General features: G+C 44.9%; 1 protein-coding gene across 41 annotated transcripts in view; it reads right to left on the bottom strand.

Moving 5' to 3' along the window:
- Positions 1-16,143: 16,143 nt before the first annotated feature.
- The window catches only part of ANK2 (ankyrin 2), a 282,700-nt gene continuing 277,808 nt past the window's right edge, over positions 16,144-21,035 (bottom strand). For all 41 annotated transcript variants that reach the window (XM_039710549.1, XM_039710551.1, XM_039710589.1 and 38 more), the window contains one exon: positions 16,144-18,366. In XM_039710549.1, coding sequence (XP_039566483.1) covers positions 18,183-18,366 — 184 coding nt within the window. In that variant the 3' untranslated portion in view covers positions 16,144-18,182. The remainder of the gene's footprint in view (positions 18,367-21,035) is intronic.

The following is a 21,035-nucleotide window of genomic DNA, read 5'->3' on the forward strand; positions in this document are numbered from 1 at the left end:
CTTTATTCCTTACAGATTATTGCTAAAAGAAGTGGGTGGGCTGTAGTTCAGGGTGGCGAGGTCTGGCTGCTAAAGCCATTGTTCTTGCAGGGAGAGCCATCCTATACTCCGTGCAGGAGTATAGGGAGGTTTGGATCCTCTCAAAGGGGAGATTTAGTAACTCTGCAGCCTATCCAGGCCTCACAGGAAGGGAAGGCTACGCGGAGTAGACCAGAAGCCTCCTCTCCCTTCCCCTCCCTCTCTAGCAGAGATCCCTGTGACTGAGCAGGGCAGGTTGCAGGATCTGCTTCCAAGGCAGCTGGCATGTGGAAAGAGGCAGGAATTCTGTGTGCTCACATGCTGCAGAACAGCAGTGCCAGGGCTGCCTGTTCCAGCATGTGCTTGTCCAGACCCAGACCAGGCCAAAGGCACTGCAGACAGTAAGTGTGGGGAAGAGGAGAACATTTAGTCGGAGGGTGGGGCAAAGAAAATCAGTGCAAAAAAAAAAAAGACAAGCTGATAGAAAACAGGATTTCCAAGGCAAAGAGATAGAGCGCTATTTCTCTGTTACAGAAATGTCACATTCTTTCTTCAAAGCTGTTTCCAAAACCCAGCTGTGGGGCTGGACCGTCTTAGGAACTAATTGGTAATTAGGCCCACATAACCTTTTTCATGCCAGTGGCCTCTGAGTAGTTAACAAAGTTAAATGGCTAAATGTGACAAGTGGTTGAGACAGGGCTGCTTCCTTAAAATAGCAGGGGCTGAGTGTGGGTAGCCACCCTCTGAAAAGTTGTGTTAAATTGCAGCACAACATTTGTCAGGAATCTGACACACTTTACTACAGCCAAGGACCATGCTCTTTCTTCTGCTATCCTCTGCAGTCAGCCTATAATGGAAAGGTGCTGTTTCATGTTAGGGCAGGACTGGCGGCAGTGTCTGTCGCCAAGTCCCCTGCTCACTGTCAGCTAATTCCCAGGAGGCAGCAAGCTGGTGCAGAGAAGAGGGGAGTATTAATTCATTAATAACCAGCCACTGCGTTGGGAGAGAGCTCATGGCAAACACAACGGCCCTGGGGGAGAAGAGGCTGCTCAGCTCTCTCGCCACTCCTTTTCCCATCCTGCTGAGGCATCCAGGGCTGGCTCTCAGAGAGGACAGCTGCCCAGGGCGCTGATACTCACAGGACCTTGAATAACAACACCAAGGGACCCTGCTAGCAACAGCCAGCCTGAGAGTAGAGGTAAGAGCCTGCCTTTGGGAGCTCATTTGATAAAGGTATTGCTGAACATTGGTGCCTAAACACAATCAAACCCTTAGCAGGGATGTAGAAGAGAGTGCTCCCAAGCACATGACCTCTGTCATGTTAGAGCAAGACATGAACTGAATTAAACCTCATACAGGGCTGTAGTTGTGTCCTGTGCACCAAGGAGAGGTAAGTACCAAAGTCAGAAGCAAGAATTCAGTTTAAGGTACTTGGGTAAGTTCCTCAGACAAAATGGGCGCCTGAACATCTCCCTAAAAAAGTGGTGATTTTTTGGGGTTTTTCTGAACAAAACTTTTTGGAGAGTAAAACACAAAAGTGGGGCCATGCCAAAATTTGCCGACCTTGTTCATTGTAGCAAACAGAGTTATGGAAACTTTCATGAATGAATGAAGTTTCTCAAATGAATACCTCAATTCCAAGCAAGTCTTTATAAAGAAAAAAAATTACAAACGCAATGAGGAAGTATGTTTGAAATGTCTTGTTTATATCTCACTATGTTTTCAAAATTCTAAATCACCAAGCCACTGGACCACCCAACCAAGACAGAGACAATCAGAAGTTGTAAAGGTGCGAATTTTTTTTCCAGTGGTTTAAATCAATCCTCCACCAGCACAGGAAGGCTTATGGAATTTAACCTTAGGGACATTTGCACTGTCATATGGGTATTTTTTGATCGAAAGTAGGTACTTTTAAATAATATAGTTTAGTAAATTAAAAAGATAGTTTATTAATTTGAAAATTGGTTGGAAAGGAGATTAGTGACAGATAATATATGTTATAGGTGAATGACAGCTTTGCATTCTTCTCTTGTAGCAGCCTCCATATGAAACCCCCACAGACAGCGGTCCATAAATCACCAAGTAACAGAATGTTTGGGGTTGGAAGGGACTTCTGGCGATCCTCTAGTCCAACCCCCTGCTAAAAGCAGGTTTCACAGGATGATGTCCAGGCAGAGTTGAACATCTCCAGAGGAGACTCCACAGACTCTCTGGACAGCTCCTGCCAGTGCTCTGTCCTCCACAGAGCCCCTTGCCAGCAGGTCAGGCCCTCAGCTCCATGGGGTTATTCTTCCTGAGCTGCAGGACCCCACACTTGCTCTTGTTGAGCTTCCCTGAGTTCCTCTCCAGCCTGTCCAGGTCTGGCTGAATAGTAGCACAGCCTGCTGGCTTGGCCTGTCCTGCCCTTTTGGAAGACTGGGGTGACACTGGCTTTGCTCCATTCCTCCTCTTCTCCATGACCTTTCAAAGACACACCTAATCAAAGGTAAATCTGAGCTTACTGAAAAGTTATTCTAAACAGGATTTTGGATACAGTAGAGCACCTTTACTCTCACAGTAGGAGGGATTGGTAGCATGGCCAGCCTTTTGTTTGCAGGCTTTGTTTCTGATCCTCTGGGTGGCCTTGGGCTGCCTGGAGGATATGGTGTAGATCTGTGCACTTGTGGCTGATGTGGCGATTCCCATTTCCAGCCCTTCATTGCTATTCTTTGTGGATAATGTTCACATCATCTCTAAACAATGAACAAAATTACCTTCTATTAAAGACTTAGATATGCTCCATGTAAGTATTTTGAAGAACCTGGGAATGTTAACTACTTTCCAGCATCTGAGAGGTGGTTGTACATGTGGGGTCTGGTTTTGCAGGTACCATTTCAGTCTCCTGTTAGGACCAAAGAACTGTGTATAAATAGTTAAATTCTCTGTGATGGAGCCAGGTAAGCACAGCAGCAGTAGGCTGATTTCGGGGCCTGGACTTAGATCCATCTGACAGGGATCTGTGAGATGTGAGTAGGAGGTTTTGATCTTTTGCATTCAGGCCAGGAATCTTAGCATGCATTCCTTGTGCAAGGTCAGTGCCATAACCACTGAGTGACTATGAGACAGTTTTTGTTCATTTTTCCACTGAAAAATAAACAGGGAAGGATCTATTTTTTGTTTGGATGCTGTTTTCTAAAAATTGTCAAAATCTGCCTGACAACAGCAGGAAGGATCCCTCTCACTCCTTGTATGTCAGGCAAAGGTGCCCCAAAGGCTTAAAAATGTCAAGGACTAATTAACACAAAGCTGAGAGCAAGAAATGTTACAAGTCTCTTTTCTTAAACAAATGGATGTGTTTGAGGATTTCAATATGTGAACAGATAGAAAAAAATGAGGCTTAAAAGGCCCCAGTACTTTGCTGGTCCCTCCTTTGCAGTGGGTTTCTAACCTGGGACTCTGAGGTGCACTGAGTGTTTATTCTCTCCTCTGTAGCTGAATGGGGATCTCAGTATTTGCGTCTCACCACATTCACACCTCTCTATAAACAGCTTCCCAGTTCAGACCAGCTTTTCACACATGACAAGGCAGAGCTACTTTACATCCCACCAGTCTTACACTGCCTGCCAAAAGGATGTAAGGGGGATACTTGGGAGAGTGGAAGAGCCAGGGGAAGAGGAGTACAGTTTTCATTAAGAGGTCTCAGCAGCTCACGCTACTCATCTCTGAGGAGGAGTAGCTGGCACAAAGATCCAAACATTTTGGTGGCAAGAAGACACAGCAGGTGGAGGCTTCTCCTCTGTAAGATCCTTTCACTGCTCTGCTGAAATGCCTCTCTGCTGTTCCATGCCACTCTGTTCAGATGTTTGCCTCTTGCCTTTCGTGCTGCTCCTGCCCTATCTTCCTTCTCTTCCCAACCTTCTCCTCTTCCTCCCATGTGAAACCCTGAGGTTCTTACCACATGGCATTTATCTCGTTGGCAACAACGTGTGCCACTCCTGGGAATGAATCATTTACTTGTATGTCTGAAATTCTACTCCCCCATCTTCCTTTTTTTTTTTCCCCCATTTCTCTTTTGTGTCTCCCTTTTATGTGAGACCCGTTCCCAGGATGCAGCCAGCAGCTGGAACAACAGGCAGTGTTCCTGGGAGCAGTGTTGCCGTGCCCTGGTGTTTGGCTGGGAGCCTTTTAAAAGCATTAGCTAATTACTCCTCGCGGTGTCACTGCATGGCCTCCCTGCTTTCAGCCTAAGATCCTGCTAGTGTGTAATTTGCCCAAGGCCACAAAGTTATTGGATGGCAGGGGTTTCTAGGTCCAAGGGTGAGTTTCCTTCCCTCAATGACAGTGATTGCAGGCTGCCTGTGAAGGATTTATGGCCAGAATTTTAAGGAGAGCTCAGAAAATCTTGTGCTTGCTCACTGCCTGGCATTAGCCCCAGGTGAGCTCCCTCTGAAAAGCTAGGTTCACATCCATCCTGGCAGCTGGAACTCAGCAGCACTTCTCAAATCTGATAAAAGGCACATCACACTGTTCTGAGGGCAGTACTCAAATTGAGGGCAGCAGCCACACACTGCTGTCCTCACAGAGCAGGAATATCCTGGGAGTTCTGAATGTCACATTAGTTAATTATGTTAGCTAAACCTAGCTTCCTGCATCTGTCAGCAGTTCAAAGGTAAGACAGCTGTAAAATATTAGCACTGTATTGTCGTTGTACATCCAGAAAAAAGGCAAAGAGGAAAAACCACCAAAAATCCTTCCCAGGAAGAAACCCAACCCCAGAGTTATTGGGGTTTCTTTTTTATTTTTGCCACTGATACTGACCTAGAAAAGGACAAAGAACCTGATCTGATGTTTAGATGCTAGGTAAATCTTTCTTAGCTGGCAGTTAGACAAAGGGAGATTTGAGAAGGTGATGAATGATGGAGAAGATGTAACCACAAGGTTTCGGTTTTACAGTGACTGGGTTCAAATGTGATGCTGCAGAGCACACACACACAGTCTGGGACACAACAAAAGGTCCTGTTATTTATTTCTGACTTTTTTGAACCTAAGGGCTGACAAATGGGTAAGAGAAGTTTAATGGCCAGCCCAAGATAGTTCCACTACCTGCACTAGGAGATGATACCAAAATTACTGGGAGCTACTCCAGGTCCATGAGCATAAAAAACCTGTTTTGTTCTTATAGTAATAGAATCCCAGAAAGGTTCAGGTTGGAAGGGACCTAGAAGTTCCAACCCCATACCATGGATAGGGACACCTACTAGACCAGGTTCCTCAGCCTGGCCTTGAACACTTCCAGGGATGGGGCAGCCACAGCTTCTCTGGACAACCTGTTCCCAGGTCATTGTTGTGAGATTCTGTCCTTTGGCCCTGGTTACAAAGAGATCCTGCTTGTTCTGAGGGCTGAAAACACTCAGTGTGCTGATGCGAGAGAGGTAACCAATCAGGTAAGTGGTGTTCTCAGCTTGTAATTAACTGTGATGGGAAATGGGAGTTCAGGATTGTAAAAACTTCTGTCCTTCACCCTCCATTAGCATCTGCTCACAGTGGGCAGTGCTGGGGCTTCATTACCTTTCAGAACAGTGGGCTGGATATCAGAGTTCAGGTCTATTCTTACTTTTCAGAGTCAGTTCCCTCCACTTACATTCTTCTTCCAGGAGGCAGAATTTACCTACACACGACATGAAATAAATCTCTCCAGTTTAGGCTTTCCATCACATTTCAGGGAGCAAGTGCTCCTGTGGGAGCTGTGGAAGAAAGTCAAGGCCTGCTTTATTCCTGTTGCTCCTCAAAGCAAATTTAAAGATGCAAATGGGAAATAAGCTAAACCAGGTTTGGATTTACAATGCAGATATTTATTAGGGTCTAAGTCCCTTTGAGATGACTGACAGTTTGAGATGACCACAGCACAGCTTGTACATCTACAGTGAGGTCATTTGGGCTATGCACAGATGGCTTTCACCAGAACTGCTCATTTTTGTAAAATAATGTAGACTTTATGTTACACTGTGGCAAGAGTCTGATGTGATCAGGTGTCCCACCATCACACAGAAAAAACCCCAGAGGAGTCATTTGTCATTTCTGTGATGATTTATTGGAGCACCCACTTGTTATTGTCAGCAGAGGCAACGATGATAATGATGGAGAATCTGAGCACAATCTAGAAAAATGCATGTTTGTATTTATGAGAAACATTGCTTTTGCTTCACTGCTGCCAGCCAGTCTGTCTCCCCTCAGGAGTCAGCCTAGGTCAGATGAGTGAGGAATGAGATGCTTTTGATTCATAACTCAGGATAACATTTGAGAAGTTTCTGGAATATTTTTTACACATGAGCTGCAGCTTCTCATGAGAGTTTGGTTTCAGGGAATGAAACAGCAGTTACAGAGAGAGAAAATGGGAATGTGAGGGAAAGAAATATTTTGTACATGCCTTCCATTTCCTCTTTAGACTGTAATTTTCCCCTTCTTTCTCCTTTGCAGTCAAAAAATGTGAATTTAGTGGCATGTGAGAGTATAGAGATGTTACAAACACAGCATAGGCTTAGTCATACTCTTCTGGTGCACATATCTTCTTTGAATTGCACTTAACCATGTGAAGGATTTACATGCAGACAAGCAGAGGAAAGCTTCAGAATAACACAGTTTATAGGTGTTGTAAATAAAATAAACCCAGCTTCCATTTGGCAGAAGAAGGCCATTTTCAGACACATATAATGATACTAGAAACATTTATAGTGAAAGTACATTCTTGGTGTGAAAGTCCGACCATTTTTCTCACTCACATATCCTAAAAATACCACCTGGTTATTTTCATGGTTGTTTTTCATCTCTATTCCCAATTTAAGGGTCAGGATTTTTTGTGACTTGGGCAGTGCTTCAGGGTGTGCATGGAATAGTTGTGTACAGGCAGATAGCAACCTACAGGGGAAAAATTCTCCTAAGGATGGATGTAACAGCTCAGGCAGCATGCAAAATCATAACAAGTGGATAAAATGCTTGCTGTAATCAGTGGAATGAGGAGGTTAAAGAAGCACTGAGCATGAGTGGTGTGAAGACTTGGCACAGGCTTAGTACATTAAGGGACTTGGACTCTGAGGTAGTCCTTGGTATAAATTTGGAGCTGTACTCAGTGATTTGTAATGAGAAAAAATTTGTGTTGAATATAATTCAAGTCTGATAGCAAAATGATGCTGAAGATGATTGCAGACATAGGCTAGAGCTTAGAAGCTGTCAGGGATATAGAGGTCCTGTTGCTATCAAAGCAGATCTGAATTCCCATATGCCATTTTACCCGTCTTCTCCCACAGAAGTATTTCCACATCCTACAGGATGAGGCGTTTTGCTGTTTCTGTAACATATTTATTTGCAAGTTTTGTCCCTGCCCAGGGCTTTCTCTTCAGCACTGAAATACTCTCTGTCCAGGAGACCAGCCAGAAACCAACCAGGACCGTTCAATATTTCAGTGACTTAATGTCCGGAATCTGCAACAGCTTTTCTGCTATCTTTCAATTGTCAGGCAAGGCCATAAATGCCACCCTCTAAAAAGTGTAATTCAGAGTTTCTGTTGCAAAGACCTCAGAGAAATGGCAATTTCATTTTCAGCATGTTGGAAGTAAATGCACAAAACCTGCTGTACACTATTCAGTCGTGATACTCAGATAATAAAATAAGCAAGCTAGGGAAATTTAGTGCAGAAGCAAAGACCTCTAGGCAACAATGTAATATAATACAGAAAAGATATAACTCAATTGGAAATAGCCAGCTGGCACTAATGGCTCATTCGTTTAGACTCATATTTCTGGGCTGTCTGGCTTTTGGTGAGATGGGAGCAAGGAAAATCACGCCTGCCTGCCAACAGCTATCAATAAAAGCGCTATAAAGCAGAGCCCTGCAGCTCAGGGGCCACTCCAAACCACCTCGATAATTGGCAATGCTTTGAGGAGATGGTCAAGAACCCAAGTTTTGTCTTCTCATCAGTTTCCTGTGGTACTGAGATTTGGACAGTGTGCCACTGCTGGTGGTGGGAATACACCACAGCTCACTACACATGGCCACGACAGAGCACTCTGCTCTGCACACAGTGGAAGCCTGGTCTGTGGCAAGCCTCAACCAACTAAACTGCCTTTTAGGCCTCTTGCCGGGCCTGACAACACAGCTTGGAATGACAAGCCCAAATCCAGAGCCTTTAGATGTGCTGGAGGAAGGGTGAGAGTGGTGGGAAGCAGTAGGCACGTAGCATCTGGCTGGGAATGGGCTCTAGCACAGGATAACGTGTGAACCATCTGTCTGGGCATTGCCATTTTGGGATGGAATGCATCCTGCCTGCCTTCCTCCCTCCCCTCTGGGCCTCCTGGACACAGTGGCTGGTTTGACTCCTTGATCAGGAACACAGGTTTTGTTTCATTGTCCTACTCCACCTGCTGTGATCAAGCCCAGGCCCCATTCATATGCCTATATTATCCCTTCTTCCATTGCTTGGCCATCTGTTTTGTCATCCTTCTACCTCACTGTCTTTGCCTCAGTACCCTCCTGATGACTTTTTCCTGGATGATCCTAGTTGCAGTACATCCCTAGTCACACTTGGTACTTCTGATACTGTTACCTTGAGGAAATAATCATAATAATAGTGATAGTATCAGCAGTAACAAGGCTGTAATTATGGAGTGCTTAGGAAAGGGTGTCTGACTGGTTTTTCTGGCAGGTATCTGTGGCACAGTGGTTGCAGCTGTACACAGGGAGCAACAGAGGAATTAAGTTGCTGAACGTCAGAGTGAATGACCCAAAGACCTTGGAAGCAAAACACAGAGAGTGACTGTATCCTATGGCACCATTTAGAAATTACTCATAAAGAACTGTACAAGATACATTAATTTTGAGTTGGAAAGGACCTTAAAGTTCATCTAGCCTAACCCCTCTGCCATGTATAGGGACACCTCCCACTATCTCAGATTGGCTCCAAGCTTTGCCTAACCTGGCCTTGGTTACTTCCAGGGATGGGGTAGCCACAGCTTCTCTGGGCAACCCATGCCAGGACCTCCCCACCTTCACAGGGGGCAATTTCTTCCCAATATCCAATCTAAATCTGCTCTCTGCCCATTTGAAGCCGTTCCCCCTTGTTCTGTCACTCCATGCCCTGCCAAAAGCCCTTCTCCAGCTTTCTTGTAACTGCTTAGCTGCAGTGACTTCACATGTATATGCATCTGATGGGGTTTTGTCATTATTTTTTACTATTCTCCTTTACCTTTCCAAAGAGTAAACCACACCTGGAGCTGAGTTATCACAGAAGGGTTTGGGCTGGTTCTCTAAAGGTGGGTTAGCCCTGACCCTCGTTTAGAGGACTGGCTTCACCTGGGTGTGGGAATGCTGGGTAAGGTGCCAGGTGTTTCTCCTTTCCCATCAGGAGAGAGCAGCTCCCTGGTTTCTCTGATGGTGGCTGGAGGAAGATGGTCACCCATTCTGGGGGATTTTCTTTGTACTCCTGTGAGGGGAAGCTTTCAGGAATTTGCTGTGGAATTTGGAGTGCTTGAGCCTTGGTGGGAACGAGCAGATTTTCCTGTGAGCAGTCTACAAAAGGTGAGACTCGGCCTCAGTGGCTTCGTTGTACATTGTGTGGGGATATGGTGTGGCAAAGACCACATTTGCAGGACTGGGATGGGGGGGAAATGCTGCCAGAAGCTGAAAGCTCCATGAAAGCTTTTTCAAAAGTTCATGTTCTGCTGGTCTAAGCTCCTGGTAGGAAAGCAGGGCTTGAGGGCCCTTGTATGTGAGGGGGCTGAGGGGGCTCTCATGCGTGAGGAGTTTGGGGTACTCCTTGTGTGTGAGGATGGGGTAGCCACAGTTGTGTGTGAGGGAGCCCTTGTGTGTGAGGGGTTTGGGGGGCTCCTCTGTGTGAAGAGGATTTGGGGAGCCCTCGCGCATGAGGGGGCTGAGGGGGCTGGAAGAGGATTTGGGGATGGGGTACTCCTTGTGTGTGAGGGGTTTGGGGGGCCCTTGTGTGTGAGGGAGCCCTTGGGTGTGAGGGGTTTGGGGGGCTCCTCTGTGTGAAGGGGATCTGGGGGGCAGCCCTTGGGTGTGGGTTTGGGGGGCCCTTGTGTGTGAGGGAGCCCTTGGGTGTGAGGGGGATCTGGGGAGCCCTCGTGCATGAGGGGGCTGAGGGGGCCCTCGTGTGTGAGGGGTTTTGGGGGGGGCCCTCACCCACGAGGCGTTTGGGAGGGTCCTTGCCCGTGAGGGGGCTGAGGGGGCTTTCGCATGTGAGGGGTTTGGAGGCCTTCATGTGTGAGGGGGGCTTGGGCCCTCATGCCACATGCGTGTATCAGCTAAGAGGCAATCTCGATAAAACACGGTGAATTAATTATTCTCCTTGTATAGTGGGGAAGTCTTTGTCCCGTAGTTATCTACAGTGCAGTGGCCAGCAGGAAGCACTCCCAGTCAGTCGGTGAGGTCGGCTAAGCAGTGATGGAAACAGGAAACTACCGGAGTTAGGATTGTTTAATACACCCCGCCACAGGTCTGTAGGCTTGAATACCATATGCGAACATGCCACAGGTAGAGGGGCCTTGTGTCTTACACAGCAAAGAAAAGAACCTGGAGGTGATCTGCCAGTGAACGTGGCTTGGTTTTTTTCTTGCTTCTTGTGCTGTGAGGAAGAGGCTTTAATGTTAAAAGTGTGTTTTAGGCATGGAAAATGGAATATCAGTTTGCCAGCTGAGCTTCCACCTGTGCTGGCACACAGCTGCTCTTGATATTCAATTGGAGCACATGGGCCTTTGTTTAAATTATGTGTTTCATATTTTGGGAACTTTGAAGTATCTACAAGTCACAGTGTGAGAGCAGCTTAGTTAAATATGCTAGTTTATTTTCACAGACTTGGAGTTAAGTGTCCTTTTCTGTTGCTCACGATCCTTCTTTATGAAAATATAGTTTATGAGGGTAATGGATTTCTGTCTCGCTGGGAATTTTACTGGATGCGTGTCAGGACTTTAATGTTGATGATTTTTTTTTGTATGTTCAGAACTGTCCACACCTTGATAAAAGTAACAGAGCTGTTGGAGGGGGAATTTTGTAGTTTTTAAAAGGCGCTGATTAGTCTAAGTGTTTGTAGAGCTTAAAGAAATTATGTAAACGTTCTGGTTGCTGTTGATTATTTCCATGTATTCTTGTTCCTCTTGGACACACTAGAAGGAAACAAGAGTGTGAAAATCTTTCTTTGTTATCAGACTAATAGTAGTGGCTTACTCTTAATGGAAAATAGCTTTCTACATTAACTTTTGGTTTCTCACAAGGTTTTCATGGATTTATAAATGCTAAGATACTTAATTGTATTGGACTGATTATAAAAGTGTGCTGTTTTATGTGAGGTTCACCTAAAACATCTCCCTACCAGCAATGGCATGTCAGTCACTGCTATTCTGGCACCACTGTGGGGAGACTGAGCCACAATTTAGCTCTGACTGAAGATTTAACTCATTTTCTCAGATGTGTATGTGACTGAGATGTGCTTATGTGGGTTTCATTGTTTGAACAAATAATTGTTTTGCCAATCAACTTGAAGTGCTGCAATGTGGCCTGTTAAAATCCTCGTGCAAGAAGCAGATGAACCGTGTTGCAGTTTCCACCACTGAAGTGCTGTGGGAGTTGTGTTTCTCTCTCCATCTGATAAGTAAAAATATATTGTGGTTTGAATTATGTTTGCCTAATTTCAGCCTTGTAACTGAGAAGAATCTGATATTGTTAAATGATTCATAGACTGCAAAAGAATGAAGATAAGCTATTTGTTAAAAGTGAATGTTAAGCTGTAATTGTGAAGTTTTCACATGTTGGGGGGGAATAGGGGAGAGGAAAGTGATGTTGGGGATTGTATCCCTTCCCTTTTCTGATTTAATTTCAAACGCTTTGTTTGATAAGAGTCTTGAAATACCAAATGAAAAAATATAGTACTGTTTTTTTTAATTGAATTGATTAGTTAACTGTTCTAATCTTGTTCTAACAAACTCAAAGAAACTAAAAATGTTATTAGAATAGTTGTGATGTCCTTGTACTGGAGATTATCGTGTGCTGTGGAAGTGTGTGAGGAAAAAGGGGCATTTGAGTATGAGCTGAGTTTGTACCAGCAAAGGATGTAGTTATGTAATGCTTGATTTTGCTGGGGTTTTCAATGAATTTATCTGTTTCCATGAAAGATAGCTTTGTGGAAAATGCAATGAATAACTGTGTTTTTAGTCTCTACTGACAATTAGCCTGTTGATTTGTATTGTGAAGGGAGAGGTATCAAACCTGGGGAATCAGAACCTGGTCTCCCAAACTTGAACCACAAGTGGTCTCTCTGTGTATTTCTCAGTATGTAACTCTATATAAGCGCTGTTACTGTTGGAGAAAGCCTCAGAAAAAGTCTTTGGAATGTATTTTAACTTTACAATCAGTAAAGATTTTCAGTGCAGCATCTCTAAGTCCTGTTTCCCAGGGTGAAACAGTTTAAGTGCAGCAGTTTTGGTTTGGTATAAAATTTCCTGAAGGGGCAGGTTGGCCTGAGCCCCCAGGTGGTGCAGCCTGTGCCTTTCCTTTACAACCTTCTCTGGGTTTGGTCAGCTAAAGGAAAAATAGGAGGGCAGAAACTGTTCACCTTTTCCCCTTTTTCATTCTTTTAAATGTTCTTTGTTGACCAGAGAACATATTTGTGTGACTATAAATGGGTTTTAGAAGGGAAAACTTTTTGGGAGCTTTACAGACTAGGAAGAAAATACTAGGGGGAAAAAACCCAAAAAACAGCTGAAAACTATTCCACAAAACCCAAACCCCAGAGGGTTTGCAGCCAGTGGTTCTAGACAGATCAGAGCACAAAGTCCTCTTGTTCTGGGGCTGCCGCCCTTAGAATCAGGTGAAGGGTGGGAACATGGGAACCCTCTGAGTATAAATAAATACATATGTTCTTTAAATTCTAAAATTTGGAATAAGGGATGGGTAGATTTTTGCCAATAGAGGAGTATTTGCAAAAAAGAAAATCTTGTAGGTATATTATTGTTGTTTTCTATGAAATACTGATGGTTTGCTGCACTCTAGTGGTGTTCAGTAGAAGTCTTGTGCAAGTCTCTGAGCTCTGCTCAGAGAAAGCTGAGAGGTTATTTCTGTCTGACCTCACAAATGTTCAACCAGCTCTTGTAAGCTGTATTTTAGTGTTTTTCTTGTAGCACTGGAGATAGCAATAGAAACAGGTACTTTCAGATGCTCCTTGTGTTATTCTCTGCATGTTCAGGGTGACTGGGTGAGGAGGGATTGGGGATTCTGTCCTTACTGCTAGTTCTGACTCAGATTAATACTCATTGTTAGCAGCTCGGTCCTTCTGATTAGTACCAGTGGCTTTTCATTGTACAGCTTAGGCTGTCGGTGCATGATAAAAAGGCAGGGGCTGACTCAGTTCTTTGCATAATTTCAAGGCATGGTCCTTTAGGGGTGTGGGATTGATATTTCTTTAGATCTGTTGCCCTTCAGCCTGATATTGTGCAACTTGGAGCTAGGGCAACATCACATGGAGAAGGGAGGACTGGGTGCAGCTTGTGTCATTACCGGGGATGAACGGCTGGAAAGATTCTACCAGCAGCTCCCCAGCTGAAGCCACAGGGCTTCTGCAGATACAGCAGATGTTTCTGGGCACCTTGAAAAAGAGCAGGCTGTCTGCAAGGTAGCTTTCCTTATGTCCTCTCCAGAACATAGGTTAATGTTGGAGCAAATGTTGTCATTCACATCATCTTTTGGGGTGTGTGCAGTGTGAGCTGCAGACCGAGGTTAGTGGAGAAGGGTCCAGAGCTGCAGAAGGGCCCCCAGGCTTTCTAAAGCTCTCCTCAGAGAAGGGTCTGAGTGCAGGCACGCCCAGGCTTTGTGTCCAAGGGGTTAAGCAGGTAGTTGAAGCTTTACCCTGCAGGATTAAGGATGGTGAGCCACATTTTTATATATAAAACAGAAAATTGTTTATTATGATAAAAAATAGACTAAAATACCTTAATCAAAATGATTCTGTGTGCAGTGAGGGTAGCTAGAACTGCTAGTATAGTGCACTGCTTCTGAAGGGATAGTTAAGCAATGATTTTAAAGCTAGTAAATAGAGATGAATATTGCTTGTCCATTCCAACTGCTGTGGGCCTATCCTATCCTATTCCTCAGCCTTGAGAAATAACCTCGAGGGGAGATCCCACTCAAGGGAAGGGATCTCCACAAGCTCTGGGAAAGGAATGTGTTAGGAGACCCCACCATTTTACTCATTATGTAATTCTGATATTTCCTTCTGGGTTTCATGAAGTGAGAGGGTGTTGTGGGCACCACAGGGGTTTCAGACAGGTTTGTAGCACTTCTGCAGGCCTTCACATGCACTTTTTTTTTACTTTAATCCTGTTATTCTGACAGCTCCCTTGGAGTCCTATGGACATAACAACACTTGTTTGAAATTATATGACAAAGGGGAGAAGATAATCCTCATGGTCAGCCAGATGCTGGAACAATAGAAGCAGAGGAAACACTAGTTAATTAATTTGGTTGAAATATTTATTTGTGTTTATTTGCTCAGAGGTGGGAACCAGAGCCGGCAGGGGAAGCGGAGCAGGACTGTGCCTATGGCTGCTGCCACAGCTGAGGACAGGGCTAGGCCTGGCAAGACAAGCCAGCTCTGTGTGTAGGGGACTGGAAAACACAGCAAAGGCTGAGGATACAGCTGCTCTTGCTGGCCTTGTCACTGCACTGACAAGACTCGCAGCCAGTGACCTCTTTACCAGATATTTTGAGACCTGACAACTGTTGTAGCTTCAGGCGGTTCTCAAATGCTGCTTCTCGTGCCAAGCACTTGCAGCAATTGCACAGTCAGACCTAGGATATGGTGAATGTTTTAAGGTACGGGTGAAGCCATTTGGGTTTATTTCCTTATGGAAATGTCCTGGATTTGGAAGTTGCCCACTATCAAAGGCCTGAAGTTACAGGCTGTAGTCTGTGGAATATATGGCTTTATAGCTACAAAATCCACTGATTATCCGTGGCATGATCTGTCAGCAGAGAATTCGTTCTGTGTTTTCCAGCTCACTGAATTCTGCATCATGAATCCATGTGTTCTAGGAAGACCTCACAGGATGTTCCAGCACTTGTAGTGCAGTTTTATGGAATGTTAAGTAAAAATATAAAGTCATCTATGGAAGGAGACAGCTACCACCCTTTGGTGGTACCTACCACTAAGGTCATCAGGGGTGATGGAATTTAGTAACATGATTATTAAATAGTGGGGCTCTCTGCTGGCCACAGAGCCCCACTGGCATCTTCCAGGGTTTGCTGGGAAGAGAGGCAGGATGCAACAGGCTCTGATAATAAAACCCGTTGTTGAGCTGTGTTACATTTAGACTAGAGAAAATCTTAGTTGATTCTGGTTCATATAATTTGTAGACAGAAATAAAAAAAAGAAAGCTTTTTGCTTCTCAAGGTGGAAAGCAAAAGTAACTTAGTACTTGAATTATTGCTGCTACTTGTGAGGGCATATTAAGAACAAAGTCAGTCCCTGGATTTAATGAATTGTTTGTTACAAAAAAAAAGAATGTGACTCTAGGAAAGATATTCACTTAAGGCATTAAGGAGAAGTGTCTAGTGTCTTTCAGCAAAATAGTGTTTCTGTTTGGGAGTACTGACGTTGTTGGGTGAAACTGAGCAGGTTGTGATTTGAAAACATAGAAAAACCATTGCTAGCCTACCTCTGTTGTGTCTCCCTTTCCCCAGCACAGGCAGTGATGCTCACCTGGGCACGTGCGTCTCTGTAATGCCCCACTAGCTATCCCCATCTGGTTTTCCCCTCTTGTCCTCAGGCCAGGAGGAGAGTGCTGTGCTGGAGGGGTGTGCAGTTTCTTTTAAGGTGGGGTTGTTGGCTTGCTGTCTGTGGGTTTGAGTTGAATTTGTCTGATTCTTGGACTTGTTTACACAGAGTCACCTGTCATTGGAAAAGGAGGAGGAAGATAGGAAAGAGCAACTTTTGGCTTAGGTCGTGTCCGTGAGGTGTGGCTGTGTCTGTGACAAGCAAGCAAGCTGGGCACAGAGGAACTGTGACTCTGGTGGCACCACTGAGGTCCCTGAGTGGGCACTGTCCCTCATCCCGCCGGGCCAGCAGTAAAAGCGAGTGAGCCACCGGTGCTACATTTAACACTTGTACATTTTTATTTAGTTAAATCAGCCATTGTACACATTGCAGCTATGTATTGTTAGTGTTGTATCTTTTTAATTTTTAACTAATACATGCCCTCATAGATATATTCAATTAGTGTTATCACCATGGGAACAAGATGCTGATTCGTCAACTTAAAATTCACTTCTTCTCACAGTATTCAAGTTCTCTGATAACACAGCAAAAAATCAAAATAAGAGGTGAATAACCATTATGCTGTTACACAGAACATCATCTGCACCGCAAATAACACAACAGAAATGCATTTCTTGAGAGCCCCATCCTTGAAGACCCTCCTGTGCTGTCTTGGACAGTCAGGAAGCCACGATGCGCTGTGAGATGTTTCATCAGGGGTCTCATTCGATTTGGCTGCCAAAACACTTTTTTCTTTAAGTTTCTTTTCCTGCCTGCCCAAAAAGTGTCAGCACGGCACCTCATGGTTCTGCCCACAGGAAGCCAGAACTCCAGAGGTGTTTCCATGCTTTTGGCATTATTACCTTAATGAGGAAGTGCCCTTGTTCTGAGCACTGAGTGAGTCGTTAAAAAAAAACAAAACCAAAGAACCCTATAATTGTAGAAGGCCCGATAAGCTTGGACAAAGGATTGCTCCTAGAAGAGAGGGTTGGTTTTACTCTGGTGCTGAGTCTACTATTAAAAAAATGAGATAGCTGTTTAAAAGCATTAAGTTGGTGTGTTTGTGTGTATGCGTGTTATGCTAAAACCCTACAGAGCTTCCTCCATTAAATATTAAGGTATAGAACACCCAAAACATCAGATCCCTATGTTTCCCTTGTGGAAAATAAAAGTGCAGACATGCTAATGTGGTTTTCAGAGGGTCGGTTTAGAAATATATATATATATTATATAGTTACATAACAAAATATGAACAGAAACTGGCTGCCAAGGATTGTGAGCACTTGTTCTTTAAAAAACATTTGATCAGAAGATAAAAACTGCTCGCTCAGTGCTAAGAGGGCCAAGAAGCTGACATGGTTCTAGGAGGGTTTGGTTTTGACCTTCAAATGCCACATGCGTGTATCAGCTAAGAGGCAATCTCGATAAAACACGGTGAATTAATTATTCTCCTTGTATAGTGGGGAAGTCTTTGTCCCGTAGTTATCTACAGTGCAGTGGCCAGCAGGAAGCACTCCCAGTCAGTCGGTGAGGTCGGCTAAGCAGTGATGGAAACAGGAAACTACCGGAGTTAGGATTGTTTAATACACCCCGCCACAGGTCCGGATCTATAGGCTTGAATACCGTATGCGAACATGCCGCAGGTAGAGCTGCTAGCAACTTGGGTACCTAGTGGGGAAGTTATTCTTTCTTTTTCTTTTAGAAACATTGCAGTGGCTGTGTGGAGGTGTGTGCACAATTTATGGCCACAGTCAGCTGTGAATTCATATGAACAGCTGCCTTTTGCCTGCCTCGCACAGCCTTTGCCTAGACCGGAGCTCTAAACAGTAACTCGCAGTACTCGGTAGCTCTGCAGCGCTTCCTCCTGGCTCAGTCAGCGGCTGTGGGCCGGGCGGTGCCGTTCCGTCATCTGTCGCCGTTCCGCAGGGTCACTGTGCCTCGTAAGCCACGATGCCAACGGGCAGTGAGTACTCTGCGGTCTCGTGAGTTCAAATACTCTGCTATTTACAGTTACACGTCAACTCCTTTGTACGGTGCATGTACACAGTCAGTGGAAGAGGCCTGTTGATGAAGTCTGCTTGGCAAGGGCTGTGTCAGTAAGCGAGCGCCAGAGCAAAGGGACAGGGACAAGTGGCGATACTGACAGGGTGCCAGCATGGCGGATAAATCATCCTGCCTGAAGGATGCTATCTTTGGTCACAAATTAGCTTACAGGGTGAAAAATCATAACAGCACAAAATGCAACTCGGGATGGGGAGAAATGAATTCACTGCAGCTGAACAGGTAGGAGCGGCAGTGGCGACTCTGCTACCCAGGGCCGGTGACGGCTGCGTGTGGGAGGGGTCATGTGTCGCTGTGCAGGGGCGGCAGCTTCTCACTTGGCCTCCTGTGTCCAGTTCTCTTGGCAGAAGTGCCTAAGAAGCTGCTGGAGGTCGTGCTGGAGGTCATCCCTGGGGAGCGCTTCTGGGGTGTCTTCCAGCTCTTCTATGTGAACATGTTTTCCATAGCGGTCCTTCATCACAGTCCTCTTCTGTGTGCTGGCTTTACTTAGTATTGTCCTGGAACAAAAAAAAAGAGACCCAACTTAGAAAGGCCACAGTTCTGGATGTCTGAGAGAATTGTGGTTTTCAGGCTTTTCCAAGGCAGAGTTACACATGCTGGAGAGAAGGCACAGCAAGGTGTAAGTATGATGCAATAGCCAACTCTTATGGATTTTTACCCTTTTTATTTTATGTATTCTCTGTACTCTTTACACATTTGTTTGTAGTCTATTATTATAACCTAGCTTCGGTATTTTCTTAGGCAGAAAAACAAAACAAATTCCAGGACCCCTATGCTATCTTGGTATTCCTTAGAAACCAAGGTTGAAATCAGATCTTTGAGACATATTTTATCAACAGAGCTGAGTCCTTATCCAAGGAGGGGTGGATTTAGAAGGTACTAGAGTTGGGGGCATGACTTCACTGGGTGTGCTTTTAGCTGGGGACTCTCGTCAGGTATGATAATTTGCAAAATCAAGAAAAGTTTTACATGTATCACACAGGGTGTGCATCCTCAGTGTTTTCCAGCTGAGGATCCCTATATAAAGGTACCCCTTTTACCACCCTGTGTCTGCCTCTTTTTCTAGAACCACAGAGAAAGGCATAAAAGTGCTTGGAGAATGGATGATGGATGCAGAGTGAAGGATGGATGCATGGAGAATAAAGGATGGATATATGGAGCGTGGATGACAATTGGAAAAAGGGTGATAAATGAAAGGAGACTGAAGAATGATGATGGGAGAGTGAGTGCATGGGGAATGGATGAGCAATGAATGTACAGATGGATGAATGCTAATTAAAATAAGCAAATCAATAAAGACTGTACAGGTGTTTTTCCAGGTGTGCATCCTCAGCATTTTCTAGCTGAGGGGAAGTGCACCTAAGGATACTTACATAAAGATACCCCTGTTTACCACCCTGTGTCTGCCTCTTATTTCTAGAACCAGAAAGAAAGGCATCACAGTGCATGGATGGGTGGGTGGGTGGACAGTTGGATGATTATTGGAGAGTGGTTGATGATTGGATGATGGAGGCTGGATCCAGGGAGAGTTGATGATGAACGGATGAGGAACGGTTGTATGGAGAGCTGGATGATGATAGGATGGATGAATGGAGGTTTGGATGATGATTGAAAGGATGGATGGAGAGTGGATGATGAATGTAAGGAGAGAATACTGCCAATAGTGCTAAGTGGGTGTGAATACTGCAAACACCACGAAGTAAGCACAAACACCGCTGAGTGAGCACGAATAGTGCTAAAACACCGAAAGTCACGAATACCGGGCTAAAACAGCTGAGCACAACTACCGTGGAACCCCCAAATACTGCTAAAAAGAGAGCGAAAAGCTGTGGAATACTGCTAAAGCCGTAAATAGCGCTAAACCTGTGAAAAATCGTGAATACCGCTAAAAACCGCTAATCCAGCAAATACTGCTAAGTGAGCACAAAGCAACCCGCAAACGCCACTAAGTGACCACGGATAGCGCTAAAAAATCCACTAAACCCGCAAATACCACTGAGTGAGCAGGAAAACTGCAAATATCTCTAGAAGTGTGAATACCGGCAAGAGACTCTGAAAACAGCAAATACCGCTAAACCCGTTAATACCGCTAAGTGAGCAAAAAACCCCGCAGAACCCGCGAATGCCGCTGAGAGCAAAAAAATACCGCTAAACCCGCTAATACCGCTAAAACCGCTAAGTGAGCAGAAAAACCCCGCAGAACCTGCGAATGCCGCTGAGAGCAAATACCGCTAAAACCGCTAAAACCGCTAAGTGGGCAAAAAACCCCGCAGAACCCGCGAATGCCGCTGAGAGAAAAAAAACCGCTAAAACCGCTAAACCCGCTAATGCCGCTGAGAGAAAAAATACCGCTAAACCCGCTAATACCGCTAAGTGAGTAAAAAAACCCGCGAATGCCGCTGAGAGAAAAAAAAGCAAATACCGCTAAACCCGCTAATACCGCAAAATGAGTAAAAAAACACGCTAAAACCCGCGAATGCCGCTGAGAGAAAAAAATACCGCTAAAACCGCTAATCCCGCGAATACCGCTAAGTGAGTAAAGAAAACCCGCGAATGCCGCTGAGAGAAAAAAATACCGCTAAAACCGCTAAACCCGCGAATACCGCTAAGTGAGTAAAAAAACCCGCGAATGCCGCTGAGAGAAAAAAATACCGCTAAAACCGCTAATCCCGCGAATACCGCTAAGTGAGTAAAGAAAACCCGCGAATGCCGCTGAGAGAAAAAAATACCGCTAAAACCGCTAAACCCGCGAATACCGCTAAGTGAGTAAAAAAACCCGCGAATGCCGCTGAGAGAAAAAAAAGCAAATACCGCTAAACCCGCTAATACCGCTAAATGAGTAAAAAACCCGCTAAAACCCGCTAATGCCGCTGAGAGCAAAAAAAAAAAACCAGCAAATACCGCTAAACCCGCTAATACCGCTAAGTGAGTAAAAAAATACCGCTAAAACCGCTAAACCCCGCTAATACCGCTAAGTGAGCAAAAACCCCTGCGAATGCCGTTAAGCGAGCACAAAAAAACCTCCAGCAAATACCGCTAAAACCGCTAAACCCCGCTAATACCGCTAAGTGAGCAAAAACCCCTGCGAATGCCGTTAAGCGAGCACAAAAAAACCTCCAGCAAATACCGCTAAAACCGCTAAACCCCGCTAATACCGCTAAGTGAG

Source organism: Passer montanus, unplaced genomic scaffold, assembly GCF_014805655.1.
Source record: "Passer montanus isolate IOZ18808 unplaced genomic scaffold, ASM1480565v1 scaffold23, whole genome shotgun sequence".
Taxonomy (NCBI): domain Eukaryota; kingdom Metazoa; phylum Chordata; class Aves; order Passeriformes; family Passeridae; genus Passer; species Passer montanus.